Raw genomic sequence first — 14434 nt, forward strand, 5'->3', positions numbered from 1 at the left:
GGTTCTTTGCTTGGAAGATGAGTATGAGTGTGTGTTGGTGAATGTGTTTTCAACAAACCAAAGATTAAAAACACATAACTTTCATTTATAGTTTTTACATTAAAAATACAAACATTAAATCGTTATCGCATATTCGTAACTCAAAAATACAAACATTAAATCATTAACACTGAAGAAATCTCTGCCAAGAACTGTTGTTCATGATTTAACTCAAAAATACAAACATTAAATCGTGAACTAGCAGATGCTCCTGTTGTTCCCAATCGCAGTTTGTTCATGATTTGCCTCCATGTTTGCTGTTTCTTTAACTAAATTAGAAAAATCCAAATCAACAAGTAAATAAGAGCACATATTAGGAAAAAGAATGCTTAGACACGATTACATGAACAACTTGTTGTTTCTTACTCATGATTTGCCTCCATGTTTGCTGTTTCTTTAACTAATTTTCTTCGCTACCCGATCCCGAGCTATTTCTTAGGTAATCGTCGTACGCGGCTTCTTCATCGGTCATTGGTTGAGTGTGTCCTTCATTGACCTCGTCTTCATACAAGCCCGCTTCATACTCCATTTCCCCCTCGAGTGAGCGTTGATGTTGTGCCCTATCTAAAGAGTCCAAGTAATCCTTGTAGCAAATCGACATCTCTATAGCTGGTGCAGTGAGTCGAGTCCTCCTAATCGATATAACCCTGCCAGAAACAGAAAAAGCAGACTCCGAAGCTACCGTGGAAGCTTGGACCGTTAGTAAATCTTTGGCCATGGCGGCGAGGATCGGAAATAAGAGCGTATAATCGAGTATGAAATAAACGAGTACGAGTATGAAATAAACGACTACGAAATAAGAGCGTATGGAGTGGTAATGTGGTATAATTGAGTGTGAGATAACAAAATAATCGCGTATGAAATAAACGTTTAGAGCTAGTAGAGTTGTATAATCGAGTGTGAGCTAACCTACCCAACCTAAACTATATATAGTTGTTTGTGGGGGTAAAATGTTAAAAAAAACGGCTAGAAATCAAGAAAAAATGGGCAAAAAAGGACCCAAACGGTCATATGGCCGTTTTATAATGGTCAAAAACCGGTTAACTTAACCGGTTTTTAGGTTAACCGGTTTTTGACCGTTAACCGGTTAACCGGTTTTTAGGTTAACCGGTTTTTTAATAACCGGTTTTTAAATTTAACCGGTTTTTTTACTAACCGGTTCAATAACCGGTTTTTGTCCACGAATGAGTAACCGAAGTACTAACCGGCGGTTCAATAACCGGTCTAACCGGTTTTTTAATAACCGGTTTTTCTATTAACCGGTTTTCGGTTAAACCGACCAAACCGGTTCTATAACCGGTTTTTTTGAACACCTCTACTGATGCGAGGAAGATAATTGCATAGTGCATAAATAATATACATATTAAACTAGCCAAAGTCCACCCGAGGCTTTTCATTAAAATATAGTAGGTGAAATGATAATAAAGGGTTGACTATATTGAGGAACAATGCAGGTATCCCACTAACTATCATATTGTAAACAATGATTAGTCACCTGATTAGTTAAATGAAAAGCAACTCATATTGGCTACTATAAATTCAAGAGTCACATCACCCTCCTAATCATCCGCTTCTCTGTGTGGAAGAAATATGGCAATCAAAATACACGTTGCACTATTTCTCCAACTTCTGCTAGTTGCTATAATTCTCAGCGTCGCGAATGGCAAAGGACTAAAATTGGGATTCTACAAAAAGACATGCCCTAAAGCCGAGGCCATTGTAAAGAGGACAACTGCAAACTACATTTCCAAAGCTCCTTCTCTTGCAGCGCCTTTGCTTCGAATGCATTTTCATGATTGTTTTGTCAGGGTCCGTTCAATAACATAAAACATTTTATACACTTCAAAATTTATAATATATATATATATATCATGACTTAATAATATCATGTTTATGCAGGGATGTGACGGTTCTGTGTTACTAAACACTACAAAGAGTAACCAAGCAGAGAAAGACAGACCACCAAATCTTTCCCTTAGAGGATTTCAAGTTATTGATGCTGCAAAAACCGCTGTAGAAGCAGCATGTCCTGGTGTTGTTTCTTGTGCAGATATCTTAGCTTTGGTAGCTCGAGATGCAATCCAACAAGTGTTTACCTCTACCCAACCTTGAATGAGCATATATCTACTCTTTTCTTTCTGTTGATTTATAATCGTTTTTCTTTTTCAGATTAAGGGACCAGCTTGGCCAGTGCCATTAGGGAGAAGAGATGGAAGAGTATCAAAAGCATCAGAGAGTTTAACCCTACCTTCTCCTGCTGCTAACATTACTCAACTCAAAGCAGCTTTTAGTTCTAAGGGCTTAAGTGTTAAAGACCTGGTGGTTCTTTCAGGTATGGTTCAATCTAAATTTACTTATTTAATGGAACTTCTATTGCAGTAGTCGTAAAATGAGCATGCAGAATCAAAAGACTTACCTCTCTGAATTTGAAGGAAGGGTGGTTTATAAACTCCAATAACTCCTTAATATATCTTTCTTTATACAGGAGGACACACTGTGGGTACTTCTCATTGCTCTAGCATAGCAACCCGGTTGTATAACTTTACGGGCAAAGGGGACGCCGACCCCTCTCTAGACTCGAACTATGTGACTCAATTGAAACGCAAGTGTAAACCCAACGACAGAACCACCCTTATTGAAATGGATCCAGGGAGTTTCAGACGATTCGATGATGATTACTACACTATTGTTTTGAAAAGGAGAGGATTGTTTCAATCAGACGCTGCTCTACTTAATGACAAGAAAACAAGTGCCTACGTCAAGCGTCAAGCACAATCTCATGGGTCTACATTTTTCAAGGATTTCCAAAAATCAATGGTTAAAATGGGTCAAATTGGAGTTCTGACAGGAAAGGCTGGTGAAATCAGGAAACAGTGTGCTTTAATAAACTAAATAGTTAAGTAACATCATTTTTTTACCTGAAAAAAAAAAAATAAGGTAATGTGTGATTTGATATAATAACTAGAGATCAAGGCAATAATTTATTTATTGACCGTGATGCTCTATATGAATCAAGTTTATTGTTGCTTGGACGTTGATACTAAACACGTTGTAAATTAAATTTATTGATGTACTTATCTGAATATTCAGAAGTATTCTTTGTTTAATTGAATTAACATAAGAATTCTTTTCTTTTGCTTTGGATTTTTCTAAGAGACTGAAGCAATTGGTATCACTAAAATGCTTGGCATGTACTATTGCATCAATCAGAATTTAAACATAAACTTGGTAAAACCCACACCGAATAAACAATAAATAATTCTATAAACCCCAAAACAGAATCGGCTCACATACGCCATTTGATCAAAGTATCACGAATTTAATTTGTATTAGTTAGGTTCATTGTATTACCAACACTATAATATACAATATCCTTAAATAAAAACCATAACAAAACTTATAAGATATACAATTGAAAAAAATATTTGTGGCACCAAGCCCTAGAAATTATATATATATATATATATATATATATATATATATATATATATAGGATAAAGATCCTAAGAGAACCATTGGCAAATTGAGAACTTTTAGAACCATTTTGGACCACTAAAAAAACCTCTAAAAAATTATAAAACAAAAAAAAAGAAAATTTTAAAAAAGTAAAAAAAACAAAATTCTTATATTTCGTTCCCGTTTTATAAAAAAATCGATTTTTTTTAATTTGTATCATACCTATAAATATATGTATACATTCATTTAATCTCTAGTTACGTAATATACACATATGTACATTATCATTTACCTTAAATTATACATATGTGTACAGGAAAAAAACATGTGTGTACATATATGTACATATTATACATATATGTATAATTTAGATAAACCGATAATTTTTTTTTACGTTTTTTTTAGAAACCAGGATGATAAATAAGAATTTTGGTTTTTTTATTTTTTTATTTTTGTGTTTTTTTTTGTTTTATAAATTTTTTTATTTTTGGGTTTTTTTGTGGTCCAAAAAGGTTCCCACAGTTCTCAATTCCCAAAAAGATCTCACATGATCCTGATCATATATATATATATAGGGATGAGTTCTAATGAAAACTCATCTTAAAGAGAAAACTTAAAAACTCCTAAAAACTTCTAAAAAACTATTTTTAACTCTTTTTTAAAATTTTTTTTGAAGTTTCATTTTTTTCCATTATTCTTATATGTTGTTATTGGTTAAAAAAAACTTGTCAGTAACCTCGTCGGTATAGTGGCGCATGTGTAATAATGTGTATTATATATATGCAAAACTGTTTGTATTGCATAAAATACAACACTATTGCACATATTTGATACACACCATTGTGTATATGCAATATAAGACTAATACACACATCGAATACACATTAGTACGTATGTGTAATACAACATTAACGCACATGTGCACCACATCGACTTTTATTTTATTATTATATTTTTCCCTATAATACAACACTACTATATATATACAATACACAAATATTGAATATATGCAATAAAACACTATTAAACTCAAAAATACATAGTAATACGCATGTGTAATACAACGGTATCGCACAGTAATACGTATGTGCATTACAACAGTTTTTTTTATTTTTTTTAAACTTTTTTTATTTTTTTATATTTTTCGTGTGAAATATAAGAAAATATAAGAATAATGGCTAAAACAGAATTTTGAAAATATTTTTTTATTTTTAATTAAAAATAATTCTTTAGGAGTTTTTAGGAGTTTTTAAGTTTTCTCTTTAAATGTGAGTTTTCTCTTGATCCTCTCCCTATATACATATATAAATTTATAAGTTGGCTCGCTCTCACAGAATGTCACTGTGCTACTCCTATTACATTTTAAGCACATGGTACAAGTGTTAGTTTAGGCCCAGGTTTTACACACACTAAACACATACAATATGAACACAAGGATTGCTTTGCAAACTTTCTTAATGAAAATTAAGAGTGAAACTAAAACTACGTACTATGCTATCCTATTTATAAAAGAAACTAAACATGTGTATAAATAAATCTCCTACTTTATAACAACAACTAACTTCCAACGTCAGCTATTCAACATCCATTTTCAGCTATGTTCTTATAGGATATTGCTTATTATTTAGTTGATTTTCATTATTACTATGTAATCCATTCCATGTTTAAGGGATCTTTTTTACCTATTTATGATGTAATTCCCTTTGAAGAAATAACAAGAAACCAATTCCTTTATGTTATCAGAGCAGTTGCTCGATCCATTCCCCTAACCCTAAACCAGCCGCCGCCATCCTCCTTTATCATGGCCAGCGATGAATCCGTCAATCAAAACACCAAAATGAACAACGAAACAAACAACTATACCTCCCCTTACTACTTACCTTCACCTATCCGACTACCCACGACAAGTCCATGTCAATGACATTCTGAATGATGGCAACTATCCCAATTGGTTACATGAGATGGAAAACTTCCTGTTCGCCAAAACAAGATCGGGTTTGTTGACGGAACCCTTGAAAGACGAGAAAAGTCCCACCAAAATCACATGACGTGGTTGAGGTGCGATGCCATGATCAAAGGTTGGGTGACTGCAGCCATGGAAAAGGAGATTCGGGTGTCCGTAAAGTATGCCCACTTTGTACAAGAAATATGGAACGATCTTCAAGAACGTTTCGGAAAAGAGAATGCACCGAGAGCATATGAGGTAAAGCAACTGTTGTCCAACACAAGGCAAAACGGTGTCTCGGTCTCGTCATACTACACACGGTTGAGGACATTATGGTATGAGATGTGTTCTGTTTTTTCTACACCCATGTGTTCATGCAACGGTTGTGTGTGTGATATGAGTAAACGGTTTTCGGATCAGAAAGACAAAGAGAAACTGTACGAATATCTTCTCGGCCTTGACAATGAGTTTTCAACAATCCGAACTCAAATCTTGGCCATGAAACCAACTCCCACCTTGGGAGAAGCATTCCGTCTCGTATCAGATGACGAACAACAAAGGGCCGTTTCCATGGGAAAAAGAACAAGTGTAGATTCCGCTACGTTTCAAACTCACGTGAAGAAGGGTGGGTCGGCCTCCACCCAGAAACTCCATACGGGTCGGAATAAAGAAAAGGAGGATGTGAAGACCTTAAAGGAAGTGAACGAACATTGCACATTTTGTGATAAAGATGGTCATAAACTTGAGGGTTTCTTTAAATTGGTCGGATATCCGGAATGGTGGCCTAGGAAGAAAAGAGAAAAACCAAAGTCTAAGGCTGCATGTGTCGAAACCGAACCTAGTCCAATTCCAGGTTTGAGTAACAAAGACTACCAACTATTCTTAAAGCACTTTAGTGGAGAAGGTAAGACCGAAGGTACATAACCGGTTGCCAATATAGCTCATAAAAAAGACGAAGAAGGTGAGTGGATCCTTGATTCGGGTTGCACTGAGTATATTACTTACTTATCAAATATTCTCACTAATCTAAGGGAAACTCCCCTTGAGCTGCCCGTTATCATTCCAAACGGTGATTCCATCCCTGTTAAGGGGAAAGGGGAATATGTTCTTCCGGGAGGAGCCAAAGTGAAAGGGGTTCTTTATATTCCCGATTTTAAATGCAACATTCTTTCTGTTAGTCGTCTTAGCCGCGACCTTCAATGTTGCATATCCTTTTTTCCTAACTTCGGTATTATGTAGGGTCTCCAGAGGAGTAACTTGATTGGAGCGGGTATATGCGAAGGGGGGTTGTATCGGATAAGGATGATTCAAGAGAGAAAGGCTATGGCTACCACGGTTGAGACATGGCATAGAAGACTTGGTCACGCATCAAAGGGAAAACTTGCTAGAATACATTTTCTCAAAAGTAGTACGTTTGATTTTGGTAACTTTTGTGGCTCTTGTTCTAGAGCAAAACACACTAGATTGCCTTTTCCTTCCAGTTTTGTTAAGACTACTGCTTGTTTTGAACTAATTCATTGTGATATTTGGGGAGGCTATCGGGTACCATCATACACAAAGGCTAGCTATTTCCTTACCATCGTTGACGATTTTAGTAGGTCAGTGTGGACTTTTCTTCTCAAACATAAAAGTGAAGCTAACCAATGTATCAAAAGTTTTCATAAAATGGTTGAAGTTCAATTCAAAAAACAAATCAAGAGGGTAAGATGTGACAATGGTGGGGAATTCACTTCTAACAATATGTTAGAATTTTATTGTGAAAAGGGAATTTTATTAGAAACCTCTTGTCCTCATACCCCTGAACAAAATGGGGTTGTTGAACGGAAGCATAGGCACCTACTTGATACGGCACGCCCCTTGAGAGTTGGTGCAAATCTTCCTAAAAGATTTTGGGGTGAATGTATTTTAACCGCGACATATGTCATTAACCGACTTCCTTCCAAATTCATAAAAGATAAAACCCCTTTTGAGATAATTTGGAATAAAAAACCGGATTATGATTTTCTAAAGGTCTTTGGGTGTCTTGCTTATTTCAAAAACACCAACACAAAAGGAGATAAATTTGAAGACAAGGAAACCATGGGTCTTTCTTGGATATCTTGTTGGGACGAAAGGTTACAAAATCCTTGATCTTGAAACCAAGAAAGTTATAATTGTAGAGATGTCCATTTTCATGAAGAAATTTTTCCTTTTAAGAGTACCCATAATATAAATGATTGTGAAATTGATGAACCAACTATTGTTCATGAATGTCATTGTTTTGAAGAACAAAATTGCACTTAGCCCACGGTGCAAACCAATCCAAATACCATGGACCAAACCGAGGCCCAGGTGGATGGTACTGAATTGGGCCAAGCCGTAGCCCATTCGAACCAGGGGTCTGGCCAAAAAGAAACCCCAATATCCCAACCGATTATATTGAACCAAACACTACACATGAAAATCTTATCGAAAATGAGACAGATCAAGGAAGTGATGAAAATCAGCAAAGTCATGGTCCAGGTGAAGAAATGGAAGTCCAAAGCAACACTAGACCTAACCGAACAAAGACTCAACCATCCAGATTCAAAGACTTCATCTTACAAGTTCCCCCTTCGATCAAACACTCGACATCCACATCCAATCAAGGTACCTCCAAGGTAGACTACCCGTTCTCGAATTTTATTTCTTATGATAAATTTTCCACTAATCATAAGGCTTTCTTAACGGTTATCACTAAAAATGATGAGCCTAAATACTTTAAACAAGCTGCACATGATCCTCGTTGGTGTGAAGCTATGCAAAGGAAGATTAAAGCCTTGGAGAAAAATGGTACTTGGACCTTGGAAAAACTACCAAAAGGAAAGAAAGCCATAGACTCAAAGTGGGTCTACAAAATCAAATTCAAACCAAATGGTGAAGTTGAAATGTTTAAAGCTCGTTTGGTTGCGAAAGGATTCACTCAAATGGAAGGAGTTGATTATCATGATACTTTTACACCCGTAGCTAAATTGGTTACGGTTAGAACATTGTTAGCCGTGGCTGTGAAATGGAATTGGATAATTCATCAACTTGACGTCAACAACGCCTTCTTTCATGTAGATCTTGACGAGGAGGCCTACATGAAGATTCCTCAAGGCTTCTCTAAAGGAAATGAAACCAGAATTTGTCGTTTGAGAAAATCGTTATACTGATTGAAGCAAGCTTCACACAACTGGTATCACAAATTCGTTGCGTTTCTCTTAACCCTGAGTTTTAAAAGTCTCATGCAGATCACTCTTTGTTCTCCCTTGAGGTCGATGGCATCACGGTGGTCGTTTGATTTATGTTGATGACGTTATTATTATTGGAAACTGTCTTAAGAAGATTCAAGAAGTCAAAGAACAACTTGACAAGGAATTTAGCGTCAAGGATCTGGGTCAGCTAAAGTACTTTCTTGGCATCGAGGTGACTAAAACAAATGAAGGTCTCGTTCTTAGTCAACGAAAATACATCTTGGATATTTTAAAGGATAGTGGGAAGTTGAATTGCAAACCGTGCTCCTTTCCTATCGAACAAGGCTTGAAATTGGACAAAGGTGAGAGCTATTCGAAGGTAGATGAAAACCAATATTGTCGTTTGGTTGGACGCCTTCTTTATCTCCTGGCTACCAGACTTGATATCACATGCTCGGTAAATATCTTGAGTCAATTTGTAGCCGATCCCAGAGTTAATCACTTAGAAACTGCTCATCGATTCTCACATACTTGAAGGCCACACCCGGACAAGGCATTCTGCTTTCTCGTGCAGGGGATCATGTCTTAACAACCTATTGTGATTCCGATTGGCTAGGTTGCCCCTACACCAGACGCTTACGTACCGGATATATTCTTTTATTGGGTGGGTCGCCTATTTCTTGGAAAACAAAAAAGCAATCTATTGTTTCACGCTCGTTTGCTGAAGCAGAGTATAGAGCAATGGCCTCTACTGTTAGTGAAATAATATGGGTCCGTTGGTTGCTTACAGAACTCAAAGTTCCCATGTCCTCCCCTTCGGCCTTATTTTGTGACAATCAGGCTGCTCGCCACATTGCCAATAATCCGGTCTTTCACGAGCATACCAAGCATGTGGAAATGGATTCTTATTTCGTTCGTGAATGAGTTACTTTTAAACAGATAATTCCGATGAACATTGGCAGCAAAATGCAAGTCGCTGATCTCCTTACCAAGGGTCTTTCGTCACAACAACTTCATTTTCTTCTTGACAAGATTGGCATTGCAAACTTACATGCTCCATCTTGAGGGGGAATATAGGATATTGCTTATTATTTAGTTGATTCTCATTATTACTATGTAATCCCTTCCATGTTTAAGAGATCTTTTTTTCCTATTTATGATGTAATTCCATTTGAAGAAATAACAAGAAAGTCTCCTCTAAACTCGGTCAAACCCATGACATATTCTTCCACAAACTATTCAACCCATACAAAATATTAAGTGCTGGATGACCCATTTTTCTGACCTGTGACTCGACCCAAAACATCAAGATTAATCCAACATTCACGCCCTTAATCTTGATGTGGTCTTACTAGCTATCTTTCCCAATGGAATCGTACCGAACTTGCTTGTTCTTGCTAATTTTGCTTGATTCTTTCTTGATTCGAATTCACTTGCTTGCTTACTTTAGTTCAAATATTCTCCTTGCTGACTTGTTATTCGAACCACAAAGGTTCCGTCTTGCTACGAGCCACGCATGACTCGGTTCTAGCTACACGGACCACATTGGTCCGATAGCTTGCTAACTTTCGGTTTTCTTTCTTCAGGCTGTTGAATTTTTTTTTCTTTTTGATCAACTCGCGTTCTTTCTTTCTTGTGGCTTGCTACCTTCTTACTTTCTTGCAATACCACTGGTCTCTTCCTTTGTTTCTTAATCCAAAATTGGATTTTATTTCTACTTGAACCATACATGTTAAATCTTTCTACTTTCTACGAGCTAATGATACTTGCTTCAACTTTCTTATGTTTCTTTCTTCCTATAAATCGAATGAAAAACAAACGATTCGTTCTTTCACGACCTTCTTTCTAGTGTCTTTCTTTATCGCCTATCTACATGAGCTACTTTCCTTTATTTTGCTTGCGTAGGTTTTGGTCTTCTCGTTCTGGTCACCAGCAAGAAACATAAAGAGTCCTTTCTCTTCCGAAAGTGAACACCTCGGTCTTCATATCACAATTCGGGTCCACGGTCTTTCATTCCAGCAAGAAGAACTGGTTCGGTCTCGGTCACGCCATTCTGTCTGTCACGGCTTCAGTTCTTCTTCTCCGGTTAACGGTCTTGTCAATTTCCCACCGGAACTCACTTTCCGGCGGTGGTCTTATCTTCTCCCATTGGAACTCACTTTCCAGTGGCGGTCTTCTGTTCTCCCACCGGAATTCACTTTACAGTGGCGATCTTTTGCTGGTTCTTCTCTGACATCGGTCTCTTTCTTTGGTCTTTGCTGTTGTTGCAGTCCTGCCCATATGGTCTATTACAAGCGAATTGGACTTCTTCTTCATCCTTCTTTCTTAGGGTTAATTAAAACCCTATTGTCTTCATTCATTCTGGCGACTGCAGCACAAGGCCGCTGCCTTACATCATGAGTTCTCTAAACGACTCTCAAAACGGCCTCTCCGTTACTCGCTCTGATACCAAATGTTGGTTCAGCCCAGGTTTTACACACACTAAACACACACAATATGAACACAATGATTGCTTTGCAAACTTTCTTGAATGAAAATTGAGAGTGCAACTAAAACTACGTACTATGCTATCCTATTTATAAAAGAAACTAAAAACGTGTATAAATAAATCTCCTACTTTATAGCAACAACTAACTTCCAACGTGCAGCTATTCAGCATCCATTTTAAGCCATGTTCTCCTCTAAACTCTGTCAAACCAATGACATATTCTTCCACAAACTATTCAACCCATACAAAATATTAAGTGCTGGATGACCCATTTTTCAGACCTGTAAGTCGACCCGAAACATCAAGATTAATCCAACAACAAGTACTTAAAGCGGCTTAATCTTGCCACGTACTGCAACACATGTCCTTCACATGTTGTTTCTTCCTGCTACCACAACACCACTTCATCGAATAGCTCGTTGTATTGCATTCCATTTCAGATTGCTGCATTTGGTTTTGGGTGTTTTTGGTAAGTTAGTTTCTACTTTAATTCCTTCTCTTGGGTGGTTAATTGAGTCGTCTTACTGCAATTACTATGTTAAATCGTCAGTTAGGTTACAATTTGTGTTCCTTGCGTTAGTTGACTAAATTAGGTTAAAATATGTTGTTGTTTTGTGGAACTTGGATTCGTACATTGTTGTTGACACGGTTGTTAACTAATCGAATTAGGTTGTTTTCAACCGGTTGTCGCCATCATCATATGTTGTTGCCGGGTTCCATTTACGAATCCTAGGCAGCGATAGTGTGCTGGTGGTAGTGCTCAGGTGTGGGGGAGTCTATTGTTACTGAGCGGTAGTGTGATGGTGGAACTTTTTGAGGGTGGTTGTCGCCTCCCTCTCCATCGTTGTTTGATCTGTAAAGTTTTGAATGGCCGGTTTAATTGCCATTGTGGTTCGGTGTGCCCACCGGTTGCCATTGTTTGGTGATGGTATTCAGTTCATTTTTTATGTGGGCTTCAATGATGACGAGTGTACAATCATATGAAATTTGCATTGGTTGCAATACATGATACCCTCTTTTACGTTCATTGTGTTAATTAACTTAATTTTAATTTGAGATCTTGAAACTGATTTGAGATTAATAAATTGATGATCATGACGTCATATTCTTGGTATGGCAACTACGATGGCTTGAAACAATCAACCAGATGTCGCCATGACTCTGAGTCGTTTAGTATGCTTAATGTTGTAAATGTTGGTTAAATCATCGATCTCATTAAAGTTTAGTTAAATATTTCATTAGTTTATCATAGGATAGATAAATTCCGTTAGAATGTTCTGTTAGTGTAGTTAGGGTATAAAGTGTAATTAGTAATAGTTAGTGTATTAATTTGTAAATATTGTTAGTTATACCGGAACATCGCGCCCTTTGTGAAACGACACACCGGTTCAGATGTAACCGCTGGCAAGGGTATAAATACCTCCGGCTACCACATTGTAAATCATCCGTTTTCAATTACAAATCAATAATACAAGATTCGTTCATTATAATTGTTGTTATTTACGTATTGTTGTTCGTTTAATCGATCTTGTGGCTGTAAGTGAAGATGATAAGTATTTTTGTTATTACAGGAACTTTTGATGTAGGTGAGTTTTTGCAAAAACAAGAGATAAATGTTGTTGATGAAGTAAGTTGGTTATCTCGCTCGCCTATAATGCAAGTATTTACCCTTTTATCTTGTTACCTTACAATTGAGTTTACTATTGATAGTGTGATTATTACTGCAGGTCACTATATGGTTATCAGTGTATTTGTATTATACAGTTTAATCATTTTGTTCTATCTGTACGAGGCTATTTTTTTTACACCAGTCAAATGGGTAACTTTAACACAGATCCAAACTCCGACTGAAAATTTTATTGAAGTTCATTTCCTAAGGCGGGTGAATACGAGTCTACTTTTATACATTTTGTGTACTTCGTCTCTATCTCTTTCGGTTGCAGTCAATTCGGGGCAATTTCTTTCTTTCTTGGTTCGATCGTGTTGCTCAATCGTTTTTGCTGCAATTCGTACATTAACTAGAATTGTTTTGTTGTATTAGGTTGCTCAGTTAGCAACATCTTTGTAATCGTCTTTGCCCGTTTGCGGGTTACATCTTTGTGATAGTTCGTTGACGTTGCCAAAATAGCACCGGTTAAAAGGCCACCGGATGACTCTCCAAGTAAAAATAAATCAAACCTCCTGCGAAGACCCTTAAAACACATACTAATTGCAAACTTATATTCAATAGACACCGAAAGCCTAAAGGGAAAAAAAATAAGGTGTAGCAACTAGCAACTACAACACACCAGGCCTAGACACTCTTTTTGGACATCCACAAGCCCGTAATCAAGCTGCAAAAAAGGCTTCAGTCACGTTTTTCTGTAATGAAGCTACCTATACTTCGTTAACCAGCAATGGCAGCCTAAACACTTAACAACAGATACATATGCATATTTTGAAATGAAGCCATGCATGCTTAGTCTTCAGGCAACAAGTATGTAACTTAATTGAAATGTTAGCAGCTTATGTAATGAATAGCTGTTCAAGCTTATGTAGATGCTAGGATAAATGAAGGCGTGAATGCTTCATCTAGACATAATACAACCATCTGCCTCGCTTTGCACTAACAAAAATAACTTGCAACTCCCTGCCCGTGCCGCGAAGCACGGGTACACCAACTATTTCATCTATATATATAATTTATTAACCATTAAGACAAACTCAATCATACGTTTATTAACAATTAAATATACTACATTTGAATTAGAAAAATAAGTGTGCATAATTTCTTTCTCTTAAACCCGAGTCAAATTCAGAAAAATATTAGATTGTTAATAAAACTGAACGCTTTGTTAATTTTTTTGTAATGAACTTTAAGTTTTGAAACTTTAATACACTTTTAATTCCTGATAACATGAACAAATAAAGGTATCCATTTTTCTGTTAAAATTCACTCTCATAAGAATCATCCAATCAAGAAAAATATTTTGAATGGCGTATGTGTAACTATAAGTGATACTTGATACAATTAAATGTACTATATTTGAATTAAAATAAAAGTGCATAATTTTATTTTCTTGAACCTAGCTGGGTCAAATTTAGAAAAATATTAGATTGTAAATAAAATGATCACTTTGATAATTTTAGTGCACACCCTAAAGATATGGGTTCTAACGCTCGAGTAAACCTTCACGCTTGTCGAGACACAAGAGTCGGGTTTCTTTACGGCAAAGCAATGCTCGGAAGGAAGATATATTGAGAGAATGATCAGATTTCGATTGCATTGAATGAGATCTTAATCCCGCTATTTATAGGCTAAATTTAGGACCC

At 36.5% G+C, this 14434-nt stretch overlaps 2 protein-coding genes across 2 annotated transcripts; both read left to right on the plus strand.

Moving 5' to 3' along the window:
- The first annotated feature begins 1626 nt into the window (after positions 1-1626).
- LOC143529163 (peroxidase 27-like) lies at positions 1627-2933 on the plus strand. The gene is made up of 4 exons (XM_077025007.1): positions 1627-1848; positions 1939-2127; positions 2209-2371; positions 2525-2933. Exons 1-4 carry the CDS (start codon positions 1630-1632, stop codon positions 2929-2931), a joined length of 978 nt encoding a protein of 325 aa, XP_076881122.1. The 5' UTR covers positions 1627-1629; the 3' UTR covers positions 2932-2933.
- Positions 2934-5539: 2606 nt separating this feature from the next.
- Positions 5540-6364, plus strand: LOC143529176 (uncharacterized). The gene has a single exon (XM_077025020.1). The coding sequence runs from the start codon at positions 5540-5542 to the stop codon at positions 6362-6364; it is 825 nt and encodes a 274-aa protein (XP_076881135.1).
- Positions 6365-14434: the final 8070 nt, after the last annotated feature.

The sequence above is a fragment of the Bidens hawaiensis genome, unplaced genomic scaffold (genome assembly GCF_021521415.1).
Source record: "Bidens hawaiensis isolate Kalapana, Puna unplaced genomic scaffold, B.hawaiensis_p1.1 tig00008513_1, whole genome shotgun sequence".
Lineage (NCBI taxonomy): Eukaryota > Viridiplantae > Streptophyta > Magnoliopsida > Asterales > Asteraceae > Bidens > Bidens hawaiensis.